At 33.3% G+C, this 15,474-nt stretch overlaps 1 protein-coding gene across 2 annotated transcripts in view; it reads right to left on the bottom strand.

Annotated features, from left to right (window-relative positions):
* The window catches only part of LOC134537648 (rho GTPase-activating protein 44-like), a 54,557-nt gene that overhangs the window by 14,411 nt on the left and 24,672 nt on the right, over nucleotides 1-15,474 (bottom strand). For both annotated transcript variants that reach the window (XM_063378317.1, XM_063378318.1), the window contains exon 12: nucleotides 13,973-14,765. In XM_063378317.1, coding sequence (XP_063234387.1) covers nucleotides 13,973-14,765 — 793 coding nt within the window. The remainder of the gene's footprint in view (nucleotides 1-13,972; nucleotides 14,766-15,474) is intronic.

Below are 15,474 nucleotides of genomic sequence, written 5' to 3'. Positions count from 1 at the left end.
ACTCTTATCAAGCGTTTATATAAGCCTGATGTTGTTGGTTGTACTAGCGGGAATATATTTGACATTAGAACAGAAGTGAACAGATGATTCAAATGGAAAAAGTTGTTAAATGAATTATGCAATGAAAAATAAAAATCATGGGCCTAACAGGATTGGTGTGAACCAAGCAGTGATATGCGAATAAACACTTTAATTTTTGAAAAATTAAAATGTAAATATCCGAACAGTAATAAGGTTTCACTGCCAGTAAAGGATGGTGTGGATATATGCGACGTGAGTTGAAGGTCAATCCCGGGTGAGCAAGCCAACCAGCTGACTGACAATCTCCCGTTATGTGGTGTCATATGACATACAAAGTATTCAATGGTAGGCTAATAAAGATAAATGGTGACATATTTATCGTTGAGTGTTATTCTATGCATTTATATTACGTAAGGAATATTTCCCTACACATTTTGGAACACATTAAGTAAATAAGCCTTGCTATTTATGGAGACTAATGCTTCAGAATAAGCGATTTTGCATAACACAAACATTTTTAGGAATGCATTAGTCATGCTAAGTGAGGGATTGGTGTACTTACTAGCTACACTTAAATCAACTGTTCTGAGAACATGATATCTTGAAGTGCACAAAGTAGTACTGCTGCATGAAGTGACAGACCATCTAGCAACGACATATGATTCCCGTTAAACATTTTAACACAGATTTTGTGCCAGCTTCTGAGGTTAAGGAGTTAGCATACCTAATTTCAAACTCTGTGTTTGCGAGTTACAAGTCCCAGTTTAAGCATAGATTTTTTTAAGAAATGGTTTGGCTCCACTAATTCTTCTGGCACATCTTAAATAAAGTTTACGAGCCTTTGGTTAGCAAACCCGTGAAAGAAAACAGAACTACGAACAAAGAAGTTAACACTGTCATGCTGCAGGCTTGACACTATGGCATCTCCAGGATTTGAGTTGTCCACTATGGTTTTGTAGTCAGATCACTAGGAGCTGGAAAAATTAGCATCTTGCTATATATAGATGCTTTTCTCTTGCTAATTTACACTTTAGATGCTTTTTTTTTTTGCTAATTTCCAACAATTGCATTGTTAAGCTAAATGATTTAAAATGTCATTCACTTGTAAAAATATCCTTTATAAAACGTGAAATTACTATTACATATATTTTGAATGTTTTGAAACTAATTGTACAAAATGTATCTTCTTACAACCCTTCATGTAGACTTCATTTATCTGAATCAGCTTATATTAATACTTTGTATTGGAAATATGTGCATGTATAATTATTAATTAACTTAAAAATTTTAATTTATGTTTGCCACTTAAGACTTATCAGCACTTAATAATAAAAAATAAACTTGTGTCCACCATCTTTGCAGCAGATTTTCACATCTTGCAGACGGAAGGTGTATGCTAATAAGATGAAAACGAAACAGGCTGCACTTTCTTGCATTTTTCTTTAGTGGGAGTGTGAAGTAAACCATAATAGTATTACAGATACTTGGCATTCCCCCAAATGTTACACTTGACGATGTGAGTTCTGGTTATCCTTCACTACACTAGTTTTTGTGACCATACTAGGTAATATTGCCATGCCTCTGTGATGCAGCCAAGTTACATGCATTCTGAAATAACTTCAAAATACAACCCAACAAATTCTAGTTGAATTATGAATTGCTATGAATTAAGGTTTTCTAATATATTGCACTACAATAAGCATTTACATTTTTTTTTTTGCATTTTTAGTCTAGAAAAGCATATAAAAAATTTTTTTCTTCTTCTTTCTACAAAACTGAACTAGAGGGTAATTTGTAGGCACTTGTATATGTGAATATTTAGTTTTTAAGCATTTAGAATGTAAATTAGAAGTTTTAAATAAGTTGCATTTACAATGCTGATTTCAAAATAATAAGATACTAATTTATAAAATAGATGCTAGTTTTAGCAGCCCCTACATTTCACTTGCGATTCATGAATGATTCAAGGTTCGATTCACGGCAGGGTCTCTTCCAGAATTTTTGCAAGTGGGAAATGTGGCGGACGTTGCAGGGTGCCAGTGGGTTTTCCCAGGGTTATTCCATTCCCCATCCATTATTTACATCAATGCTCCATTCTTATTTCGTTACCCCTCATCATGTCCAATTATCTCAGCATGAATTTTCACCTATTCATTTATACATTTATTTACATAAAAATTATGGTGGACTCCAAACCACACGGCTGAAGAATCAGTGCTTATAAATTGAGCTGTGCTGAGGTTAGGACTGAAGAACCAACACAAAACACAACAGAATAATGCCTCGGCACTTGCTGCCTATGTCAAAACCTTTTACGAATTACAAAAACACCAAAACTTTTACCCACTGCTGTATTCCTTGTTTAGTATTTTGTATCCGTGAATGCTAAATTTTCTATACCATACTGTGATTACAATTGATGGAAAATTTCAAATATTTGTTGATTTTATTTTTTGTGCAATGCCCATTGTATTATATTTTATGAACGTTAAGTTTATAAAGGTAAGATTAAAAAAAACCTGTGAAAACAAAACATGCTTTTTAGTTCCAAAGAAAGAAATAATTTGGTTGAAAAATTAATAGGCATTGATTTTGATCCTAAATAGAAGATAAAGCAAAAATATATATTAACTGTACTGTTTAAGAATGGTCCTTAACTTTTCACTTAAAAAAAAAAAAAAAAAACTTTAAAAATGAAACAAAAAATTTATTATTATATAGGTACGTCAAATGGTTCTGAAATGCTATTAGTAATCAGAGACCTTTAATAAATCTACAGTGATTTGCAAATAGTGCATTAAAAATGTAAAAAAATTAATTTTTGATTAGTTTGCACGAGTCAAATTTTTGCCATAGCAATTACAATTGCTAACAGTAGTCGTAACTTCAAAAGTGTTTGTGGGGGGATGGGGTGTTTGGAATTGAAACACAAACTCTCTTGTCAAAAGAGCATGCCGGCTCAGCGATCACAGCCCCAGGAGTACCTCACATGTCTCATGGAACCGAGTAAAATTGTGTCATGTAATTTATCTTGAATTTAATGATTATAAAAAATTTTTTTTACAGAAGAACCCATTTGCATCTGGCTGGGCCGCCAAACAGCATACGAAGCTCCGGGTGTCAACACGCCATTTACAAACTGCTCAAGATTTATCAAAGGCATCTAGCTATAAACAGCAAGAGACAATTCACTTTCCTAAGGTAAGTTTCATTTCATAGTTTCAATTGTAACATGTATTTTTCGGATGGTTATTCTTCGGTATGGAACATTTTGTAAATAGCATTGTAAACAGGGTTATGTACGTGCAAATCTTTATCTTTAGTATTCCCATCATTAAATAATAGAGAGTCACTGCTTGAAGTCCCTTGGAGGCGTGTGATGCATAAACCAGCATCATCTTAATCATCCCCGTGCTTTCAGACCTTGTGAATCCAGTCGGGTGGCCCCCTCAAACACATTCCCTCTTGTGCGATGTCAAAAATCTCATGAAGAATGTGCCATAAACTTACACATCTAAGAAATGTATTATGTACTGCAATGCAAAATCAATTGCATATGGACACAGTCATTCAACATGACTCTCAATATTTACAAAATTGAAGAGTACAACAAAAAAAATTCTGACATCCATTTGCATGTTAATTGACTCAATACAAAATCAATGGAACTATAAACACTATTGCAAATAACTGGCTGTTTACACATAATTTATACAACCAACAATTTACTTTTTGGTTTGTTTTATTTTTATTCAATTAAATCATGTTATCTATAGATAACTGAAAAAATCAAACACTTAAAAATTGTCATAAAATTTTTATTTCAAATTTAATGTAACTTTAAATCCTGGCACAAATTTTATAACCTAAAGATGTGGATTTTTTTTTTAAATGACTCAAAAACAGCTCAGACAACCACAGAAGTTGAATTGGCAAAAATCACTGTTTATGAGAATAATGCAGAGAAGTAACAATAGTAGGAGATCTTTGTCTTGGGAAGAAATATTACAGTACCAAACCATTTCAAGTAAAAAGCTTCACCAAAGATAAAAATTACAAGCTAGAACGTTATCCTTAAAGAATTTTCTGGGAACACTAAAATCAGCAAAGAAAATAATATTTAATAATTGAGATAAGGGCATACAAAAAAATTACCACATAAATAAAATTATTTATGATTAAAACTTAAGAAAAATATGTTGATGGTAATAAAATATCTATGTACTTAAATATTAATACATAAATTAGATTTAAATCTCTGTTTTAGCAAGTCTAACCTAACTTACCTTTGATCAATACAGAGAAAAAGGACTTTGGCCAAAAAATATGTCCCTTAGCAAGAAATTGTCTACACAGCAACTTCATTCTTTACCTGCATAAGGCTTCATGTTTCTAGTCTCTTTTCAACATTGTTTAGTGTTATGCCAGTCAATACAAAATGTTGAGTGTTTCCAAGCTGGAAACACTCCATTTGGTAGTTTGGCAATTTAGTAACTGAAACTTTATCTTCAACACTCCACTTATGTTTTCCCCAACACTTAAATTTTGATAAAATTATAACTTAATATTGACATCATGCACAACTAGTCATAATGCAATACTATAGTAAATAATTTTTCTCCTCTTACTCTAGTTTGTATGTTGTTAATTGAGATTACTTCTTTGGACATAAAAATTCAAAATGTATGCTAGACTACTACTACTACTACACATGTCTAAGCATACTTTTAACGAGCTTGTCTTGTGGAAAAGAAAGGAGTGCGTGTTTTGTGAATCTTTCTGACATATAGTTAGTAAATTAACGTACGTGGTTTACGTTAACACGAGTCGAAAATGAACAATGGTGGTAGATGTACTTCAGAGAACCCATTTTTCTGGATATAGACATACATTGTCACAATTTCATGCTCACCTCCCGCAACACATCAAGCCCCTAAATGCATGTGCCACGCACCAGCATGCAACACTGAACACTTAATTACACTGAACATTCACAACACAAGAGTTTGGGCAAGGGAAAGAGTAGAAAACCGTCACAGAATGCTTCAAAAATTAAGCTTTATTGCCGATAACAGTGCACACAATTAGCATAAAGTACAGGATTATTAAAAGAGTTACCACAGTAAGCAGTTTAGCATATCACTGCAACTCGAAGCAAGAATGATTGTTATGTACAAAACATAGTTGCCTGAGAGATCAGAGATGCTGAAGCGCACAAAATGAATTAATAAATTTGGAATTGTGAAACAAATTTTTGGTTTGTGTGATTTGGGGGAAAAAAAAATCATACATGATCTAATTGTAAATTTTATTGAAGCCAATATCCACAAAAAAATTAATTTGTATGTAACAAACAGCCAACTGATAAAATTGTGTGTCATGTGACACATCTTAAATTGTTAATAAGGGGGGAAAGGCAACAAATAAAATCAGTGTCTTTGTTATATCCACTCAATAATGCCCTACTGTACATAATAATATGTAACTATGAGGAGCTTCTTCTGAAAAAATATTATTATTACTAATAAGCTTAAAAGTGACCACGTACCACGATTATTTTATATAATTTCTCTAACCTCTTAATAACTCAAAAGCTATATTTCTGATAATTTTGAATAACTGATGAAAAATAATCTGGTGTGAAAAGTAGTAAGATGGAAAAATTTATAAATCACACTGGAAATAAATTGTGCAATAAATATTGTACTGATATGGCCAGATTGAACAGTCACAGTCACATTTAAAAACCACATTTTCAAAGTGCAACCAAGCCTAAATCCAGTATTTCAGTGCACAAGACAAAATGGTACATACATTAACGTTTTGCTAAAGTTCTACATATATTAACAAGCTAAAAAGTGCCATTCATGCATCCAACATGCAATGTGCAGTTTCAAGTGCAATCACGCTAAATTGTTCCTAGCAAACACATACAGTCAAATTACTTGTGCATTTATTGTCACATCACCCACATGAAACATAGACAAACTTAAAAGTAGAGGTCTGCGAACATTCAAAAACTATTCGATTTTCGTAAATAATATGATATTCAATTTTAATTCTATTTGCATGAAAAAAAAACAGGATTCGCAGAAGCCTACTTAAAAGTGACCAAACTCTCTCTGTCATGACACGTTTTATGTCTTATTCTGGTTAAACTGTTTAATATTAGTAAATTACGTATAAATTTGCAACCACTTGGACCAGAGTGGATTACTCTGAAGTAGCAAAAAACAAAGCCTCAGTTTATCTTTTATTACCCACAACTCAGGACAGAAATGACAACAAAAAACATTTGCAACATCACCAAATTAACTAGTCAGTAGTATCTTATTGATAGAGTGGTTTATCAACACAATGAGTAAATTTGTATAAGAAAAAAATAATATAAGTATTAAACAGTCCTGCATTTATACTAATGGATCTAGAAAATTTAAAAGTATTATCTTGCAATACTTTGACACAAAGAATTTTAGTTATTTTAAGAGGATTTCGAAAGAGTATAAGCTTCAATAATAAGGTTTAAATGTGGTAAAAACAAAGTTTAAACTGGTGGTAAGAGAGTAATTAAACCTGCAACAATAAATATTTTAGTTTAATGAAAATTAGGACCAAAGTAGGAAGTAGTATTATTAACAAAATAAGAAAGAGAATGTTAATATAATGTCAAAGATGATTTACACGAGTACATCCAAAATGCAGTAATTAATAAATCTCTTTGAACTGCACACACTTGATGCAATAGTTAACCATTCTTTCACGACAAAAACACAAAGCATTAACACATGGTTCAATATGAGTTAATAAATATATATTTAAAAAAAAAAACACAGATCCCTCACTTAGCACATCTTCAAATTGTGCAAATTCATTTAGCGCAATGTTAATTTTACTGCCCCAGTCTTGAATAGCACATCTGTAAATTTCAGTTTGCATAAAATCACCACAGCCGAAAAAAAAAATTCTGGCATCAAACCACGAAGTCTGCTTAAACTCGGTAAACAACAGATGTGCCGTGGCATACAGTTAGCCATACGAGGGGGAACAGAGATGCCTGAGCAGGTGACTGCTATCGGCTGTTGTAAAAACATCAGCTAAGACAAGTTCAGTTATGGCTATGGAGTGTAGTAAAAGACACTGTCCACGCATATATTGCTGGGCTATACCGCGACGAAATTTAATCTAGCCAGTGGCAGGGAACTCATGAGTATAATGCATGGTGTTCAAGTATTTGAGACAAAACTAGTATAATGGTGTGCAGATGTCATGAAGGCCAAACTTATGGTGGTCACATTTTAGTTTAAAGCAAGTTAACTGTGCTCACAATTGTAAGTATCATAAATAAGAACTCTATTAAATGTTTGTATAAGGCTAATGCTGTTGGTTGTACTAGCGGGAATATATTTGAAATTAGATACTGGAACAGAAAATAATAGATGATTCACATGGAAAAGGTGCTGATATGCGAATAAAAACTTAAATTTTTAAACAATTAAAATGTAACTATCGTGAGTTGACGTGAGTTGAAGGCGGGCAAGCCAACCAGCCGACTGACGATAATAGTACATAACCATATATCTACCGTTACGATGTGTCGTATTGTCATACAAAGTATTCAATGGTAGATTAATAAAGATAAATGATGATATATTTATCGTTGAGTGTTATTCTATGAATTTATATTACGTAAAGAATATTTCCGAACACATTAAGTAAATTAGTCTTGCTATTTATGGAGACTAATGCTTCAGAATACGTGATTTCGAACACAAAAATATGTTTAGCAACACATTAGTTGTGCTAAGCAAGGCATTGGTGTACAGGTTTTACCTTTTGTTTAACCTGTAAAAATGTCATATTAAAATCAATGGAAATAAAATCTGGAATCCATAATAGAACCCAATAGTAAAAATTAAATAGAATCAATATTTCAAGTGCAAAAGCAGATACTTGGATTTAAAAAATTTAGCAAAAAAATTGAAGATTAAAAACAAATTAAAAAAATAAAACATGGCAGCACAAGACAACTAAGTGTGTTGTATGTAAGCGAGCAAAATCCAGAGGTTGTACTTAAATACATGCTGAAACGTAGTGTACATATGCAGTTCATGTAGAGGAGGCTTTTGTTTGTGGTTAGTCATTGACTGTATAAGGTGATACAATGGATTCTCGTTATGAGAAATACCTTAGCATCTAGATGCACAAAAACATCCACTCATATGATTTTTTGTGTACCGTGCACACATTAGCTGATATGGCATTCCACATAACACGGATCAACTGTATCTCATTGTACACGGTATAGGCTCTAAAAGATGAAATAGAATCATTTCTGGGTACACATTTTCAGACACATATGCCTTTTTTTTACATGTCCTGTTTATGTATCCACAGTTTTGACATCTATTCTAGAAACAACCTCTGTAAAAGCAAATGTTGACAAAATAGCGGATTCTTCAAAAATGCAAACTAACCTACAGCAACATTTTAATGAAATTTCACACCTGTCCTATTGTTTCTGTTTTTAAGTGTCGCATTGATAAAAACATGCTCAAAAGGTAATGTCAAACAATATGGCTAAGCCAAGTAAATTGGGAAAAAAAAGTAATATTAAGGTGCTATGAAGATGGAGTACTCAAGATACGTTTTGCTCAGAGAAAGGCAGCAGTAAAACGTGATTTGAAGAAATGTCTACTGATAAGGTGTCAAGAAATACCAAGTAAAGAAATGTTAGAACCTTTTAATATAATTTTCTAATTGCAAAGTTAAACATAATCAAAATTAGAGATCTACTATTCAGAGGAACAATTATACTCTACAAAGATAAAACCTTTTTCAGAGATATTTTTCACATTTTTTAAGAGGACAGTCTCCAACCATTTATATTTAATTTGAAACTAAAAACGGAATCGAGAATAAAAAACAAAATGTAAATTAACAAAATGCTACTGAAAATTGAACTTTCGTTACTTCTAGCACTGCCACTTTATGCACTTTTTATTTCGGGCCTTTTTTTTGTGACTTTCCGGACTGGTAGACACCCTGATTAAAACAGGACAACACTGTGTATAATATGGAATTAACAGCACACATAGATGACAATGCTAAGGGATGTGGAAATTTTTTTTAAACGTCCAACCACTCCCAAACAAGTCAGAATGCTTTTGCATGCAAAATACTTTATGATGCCTTTTTGTTTAAATGGATAACGATCAACTCCAAAACTGAGATGTGATGATAACAGCAAGCTGCAAATATGATCTTGTACACGATGCATTTAATTTGGACTGAAAAAAAATATGCCTAGCAAAAATTTAAAAGTAACAAAAAAAATTCTAACCGAAGCCGATAATCCTCGCATACAACAACTGAACCATGTGTCAAATACCAACTGTAGATTAAAGCTCTCATGCCATGTACCATGCTTTAATTAAAAGGAGGGTAGTTATGGAAAGAGAGTGAAAAATTATAATTTATAATGAAAGAAATGAACTGTGATGACACAGAACCAGGTTTTCAGACATTTAAATGGGAATAGAAGATGGCTATATGGGAACTTGTCAAACCCAGTAAAAACAGAAGAAACAAAATGCATGATTGAAGCTTGAAAAAATGCTACATGGATTACCTATCAGAAGCAAAGAAAAACAATACCAATTTTTAGAGTTGGGAAGAACTAATAATGTTCCATAAATTAAATATATATATATATAATAAAATAAATGTATGATTATTTTAACATAAAATTAAGGATAAATATCTATAAAGAGAATCAACTACTTGCAACTTCACAAGTAAGTACCTTTGATCTTTCAAGCATAAAAATTGTGCTGGTCAGAAAAACAATTATTAATGTAAAGCAATCTCTTTGATAGTGTGCAAAAATTACACCCAGTTGAGTTCCAATTGCAATCAATCTGTTGCTACTTACACAGGTTTTAACAGCAAATTCCCCCAAAAATCACATTTGAAAGTGTAAACACAAGCAAAGATCCACCTTTAGCTTCATTCACAACCAAACTGCATGCAGTACACAATTCAATCTGAGCAAGCTACATGTTAACCTGACGAAATATTCATGAAATAAATCCACAAATACACACACACACATTTAGGAACATTTACAGATGTATACATGTATAAATATAAGTGTACAAAAAAAATATGCACGCTGTTACAGAATTCTTGAAAAAAATTCTTCGATACAAAACCATTTGCAGTAAAGAAGTGTAAACCTTTATTTCACTTGAAAATAACAAGTAAATTGCATTGTTTGTAATGGATGGCCAATTTTGGCAGTATAGTACCTGTCATGCACACGTGCGTAGACATTCCCGACATGCAAAACAACAGGGCACATAAAATGAGGTAAGTTTTTCAGTAATAAAAATCTAAAAATTTTATTTCATCTTCACATGAGGAAAAGGTCCAGGTGCCCGAATCTTGTAATCATTCCATCAAACAAAATTTACCATAAAATTTTTTCTTAATGATTGATAGAGATCAGTAAAAGTACGGAGATAATGCGAGTACAGTTAAAACTATTTTATCTCTAATTTTATGAAAAAATGGAAGAAATAGCACAAAAATTGATTTAACATATTTTTACTAGATAACACTGATTAATTGTAGAGGTTGTATTGTAGCTACTGTAAATTTAAACATCCCGGTACATGGGGAAAAAAATTAATTGAAAAATTAATTAATTTAAAAACCACTTGGTGTATTAGAATGATTCTGTTAATGTAACTAATGAAGATGCCCACCTAGAAGGCAGGTTAATGAACAACATTGTGGCATAAATGCTTTTTACCTTCTACACTCTTCCCCGTTTCTTCCCCTGCAGTAGAGATTACCTGGCTGTCAGAGGTGTCTTATTGGCTTTTTCCCCTACATCCCCATTCCCACACTTAGGGCAACCCCAGCTGCAGATACCAGCACGAGGCACGCTTAAAATGCATTGCCACACACACACACACACGCACATATAATGGTTGGGCAAAGTTTGCTTTGCACTTATTTTCTCACACTAGAGGAAGTCTCTATTTGCTCTTTTCCGCACATGATTTTATTCTTAAGAAGACGTATCTATTGAAACAAATTTTTGTACTTCAATAAAATATTCCCCAACTTCATTGTAAAAGTCAAAAAAATTAACTTTGCCCACGCATTACTAAAATAATTTGGTGATTAAAATGAGACATTCAAGTGATAACAAGACAAAATATTCCAGTCTAGGTAAAATTTTGTTTGGAAGATAAGTCGTTAAGAGTATCTTACATTGCAAACGCATAATTTTACTAATATATTACCCTGCTTTTGAATTATGTAGCAAGAAATAAAGAGACCATAAAAAGTATAGCAAGTCAGATATAAGAACAACAGTGTGAGATGGGAAGTTTTAAGTGTAAATACAAGGATAAAAAACAGGTTCAAACTAATCAATTCATTAAAAAAAAATTATGAAAATACGTAACTCTTTCCAATACTACTTCATGCAACAGAAGTATAAGTGCCACCAGGTATGCAAACTGGCAACAGTAACATACAAAAATATTGTAATATAAGAAGTGGGTCTTTTTTAAATAATAAAAATTGCATAAAATTCATAATTTATATTTTGGTAATTTTGTTATGTCAAATTTTTTTATGCACGTTCAATCAGCGAATATATTGTATATAAGTTAAATTACATTGCATATAATATTTTTTTTTTTTTTACATTTTAAAAGAACAAGGTTTTGTCATTATCCTGGAAATAATTTTATCAAGACATAAAAGAAAAGAACTCTGTCATTTTGTTTCTCTTAAGAACTGTAGTAACTGCACAAACCTACAATATTTTCTGTTTTCTAAATAATTTAAAATCAGAGGTATGTCCTATACTGAGCATCAGCTTGGAAGAAACCACAATCAAATTTTAGAATTTTAACAGGCAGTCAGTTTAACTCACCTTGTCTGATACAGGCTTAAATGCCTGTCAATATTATCCTGGTGAGCCTAAACTAAAGAGAATTTTTTTTTTTTTTAATTTTGTTAGCACAAGTAAAAGATGATTATTCGTTGAAGAAATAACAGTTTGATACTCCGTGTTGAAGAGCTTTCATACCAAAAAAATGGAAAAAAAACTGACAATTATAATAATGATTACAATAATATATGCAATTGTTTTAATTTCATTTGTTGCATCTGAAACAATTATTTTAAAAAATTAAATAAAAATAATGTACAGGTAACAATATGCTCTAATTATAAACAAAGAAATTAAAACATAACTTCAATTCTTATAATAGAATTCAAGAATGTATTATAATTAAATATAAAAAACCTTCATACTATTTGTAAACTAGTACGTCTACATTTTGTTCAAAAGCAAAATTAGGTGACAGTAAGCCAATACTATTTCTTTGATTTACAAGGAAGAATTTTTTTTTAGAAATATATAAACCATTATCATCCTAAAGTGTATATAGGCAGCTCAATCTGGTAAAACACAGTATTGTAAACTTAATGTGTCTTACTATAATGGTGGTAGTATCATATACTAATTTTTGAAATGTAGGTTCAAAGTTGCTAAGGCATAATCATGTCCAAAAACTAATTTTTATACAGCTCTCACCCAAACTTCATGAAACATCAGCATAAAATGCTGATAATGGTGGTTGGAGCAAATTGTACTATAACCGTATAACGTCTGTGAAAGAGGTAGTCCTAGCCTAGCAGTGTAATGTACGATTATGTGATTATACTGTCCAAGAAAATGTTAACATCCTAAATGCAGCAACTTTCAATGGAAAATGTAAATTTAAAAAAAAAAAAAAAAATAGAAAAAAAATTATACCTATTGAAGAAAAACTAGATGACAATACATCTGTTAAGTTAAACATCTGAGCTGGTATTACTATATTGTCATTCAAACAATTTATTTTAAGAAGAGAAATAATTAATAAAAACTGTGAAAAAAATTTCTATACCGTGGTGCTCATAATTCAGCATTTAATTTTCAAGTATTGAGAAAGATGTAAAGTGTCAACTGTATAAATGTTAATTTTACAGGAAACTATATTTCATGCAAAAAAATAAAACAGTTCTAAGATTGAAACGTTCTGAAATAGAAACAGATGCATAATCGTAACACTGTGTCATACTATTTTGAATTAAGTAAAACTTCAACTAAAAGAAAGTGAGAACACTTCAAAACATATAATTTAAATTACGGTGGATGCCAGCAAACGGTAAAATTCCTTCATAACAGAGTGCATATTTTATAAACCAACATAATGAAGGAAAAATTTTCTACAACACACCAATTGAGTTTTTGCCACAATAACACAGACACACAGAGACAGACATTAACAGTTTAAAAATGATGAAATGAAATTATTTGCAAAATTTTTTCACATATAATAAAAATTATATAGATTTTAACAGTCTCTTTCTTTGTAAAGTATCACAAAACCAACAAATATTACACGTAAGATATAGTTTCCCCTGAAACATTTAGGGGAAAATAAATTGCAAGTGATGAATCATGTGGTTAAAAAGTACATAAATCACAATATTTTTGGCGATGGAAGCATTCATTAAAGTCCCTAAAATATTATTTACACATTTAATCAACTATATCATAATATCAACCGTAAAGCAAACTACATATAAAGAAAAAAAATATCGCAAATTGGTAGTTTGAAGACGAGAGTTAACAACTATCTAAAATCTTTTATTTTTTTAAACCTGGTAAAACATTAAGTTTTTATAATATTGAAATGAAGGAACAGTATAAAAAAAATATTAAATATCTTAGTCAATAGGCAATAGCTAAAAAACATATTGTACAAATTACATACTTACACGATCATAAAGAAAGGATAGTGCTAGAAGGAGAGCACTGGCTCAGAACAACATTAGCAGAGCAAACAAGCTGTTTGAGATAGCACTACCGTGTACTCACGTCGCCGGCAGCGGAGGAGTCTGGTTCGCCGGAGGTGCGCGGGCTCCGGAACGAGCTGTGGGGCCGCAGGAGGGTGGCGGGCCTCTCCGGCACGGCCGGCTTGTCGGCGTGCGACGGCCGCCTCAGGGTCACGCCCTCGTCCTCCGAGGACTGCTTCACGGGGTTGGACAGAGCGTCGCCGTGCAGGTACACCTCCTTGGCGCTGGGAACGGGGCCCACGTTGACCACCGACCGCGGGGCGGCCACGGGGACCGGCCGCTGGGCGCCGGGCTTCCTGTCCAGCGTGACGCTGGAGTAGTTCCCAGGCCTCGACACGCCGTGGTCGGTCTTGGCAGAGGTGATGTGCGGGGGCGGGGGGTGCTGGGCCTCGATGCTGACGCACGTCACTGCATCATCCGTCACCCTGACCACGGACCCTATGGACACCTTCTCCGGCAGCTTCTGGTGGGAGGAAGAGATCGTCACCAACTGCTGCTGCGGGGCGTCCGAGGAACTAGGGGCCTTGGCCTGGGAGGAGGTCGTCTCCATGGCAGGCTTCACCACGATGGTCTGGGACTGGGCGTCCGCCGGCCTTGCCTCGCCGTCCAGGAGCTTGCTCTTGCTGGGGCGGGGCAGGGTGGATACCGTGATGGGGCCCACCGCCGGCCGCGGGGGCTTATCCGGTTTCTCCACCGCGGCCTTCTCGGTAACGAACGGAACCGGAGGGTCTCTGGCAGACACGCTGTTGGATGGAGGCACGGGAGCTGGCTTGTTTTTCCGACGAGTTGCTGGCTTAGGACTTCCGTGAGGAGGACTGCAACGGTAATTTACAAGCCCCAAACATACAGCATGGTTCTGATCTCCAGGTAAGAATACAAAGTGGTAACTCCTCATACTGTAATTTATGGCTTGACTTTAAAATTCAGTTAGGCATATTTCAAAATAAAGAATTTAACTGGTTTACTAAAAAAAAATACAACAAAACCACTTGATGTAAAATATAAAATTTAAGAATTAATATTTTTTTATTTGTATACCTGCGATTGAGGGTACAACTATGATAATCAGAATATTATCATTAAGTGACCATTAATGCCACTTCCTGAGTTATCTTACCTAAAGCCAGGCCTGCGCGAATCCCCAATTTTTAGGTTCTGGTTTTGGTTCCTTTAAAATACCTGACAAAAACTGACTTTTAAAATCATTCGGTTCCGGGTATTGTGAGACACTTAAAATTGTTTTCATATAGTATAGTTTACCTGTCACAATAAATTTGGTGAGAGATGGTATTTGAAAGATGCCAATTTAGTTCCAACAATTTATAGGCCATAAAATTGTTTGGTTAATTATTGTCTTCGTTAAAGTAAAATATATTTAAATATAATTCCTTAAGTTTACAGTGACTGACTGCTACAAACCTTTTTTTGTATGATCTCTGCTTTAACTAAGACAAAATTTCAATTAATAACAATAAAAATTATGGCATAAACACTATTGAACCCAATATGGCAAATTTTAGTTCC

This window comes from Bacillus rossius, chromosome 12 (genome assembly GCF_032445375.1).
Source record: "Bacillus rossius redtenbacheri isolate Brsri chromosome 12, Brsri_v3, whole genome shotgun sequence".
Lineage (NCBI taxonomy): Eukaryota > Metazoa > Arthropoda > Insecta > Phasmatodea > Bacillidae > Bacillus > Bacillus rossius.
Note: the sequence above shows the minus strand (reverse complement) of the source record. Positions and strands in the feature narration are given on the sequence as shown.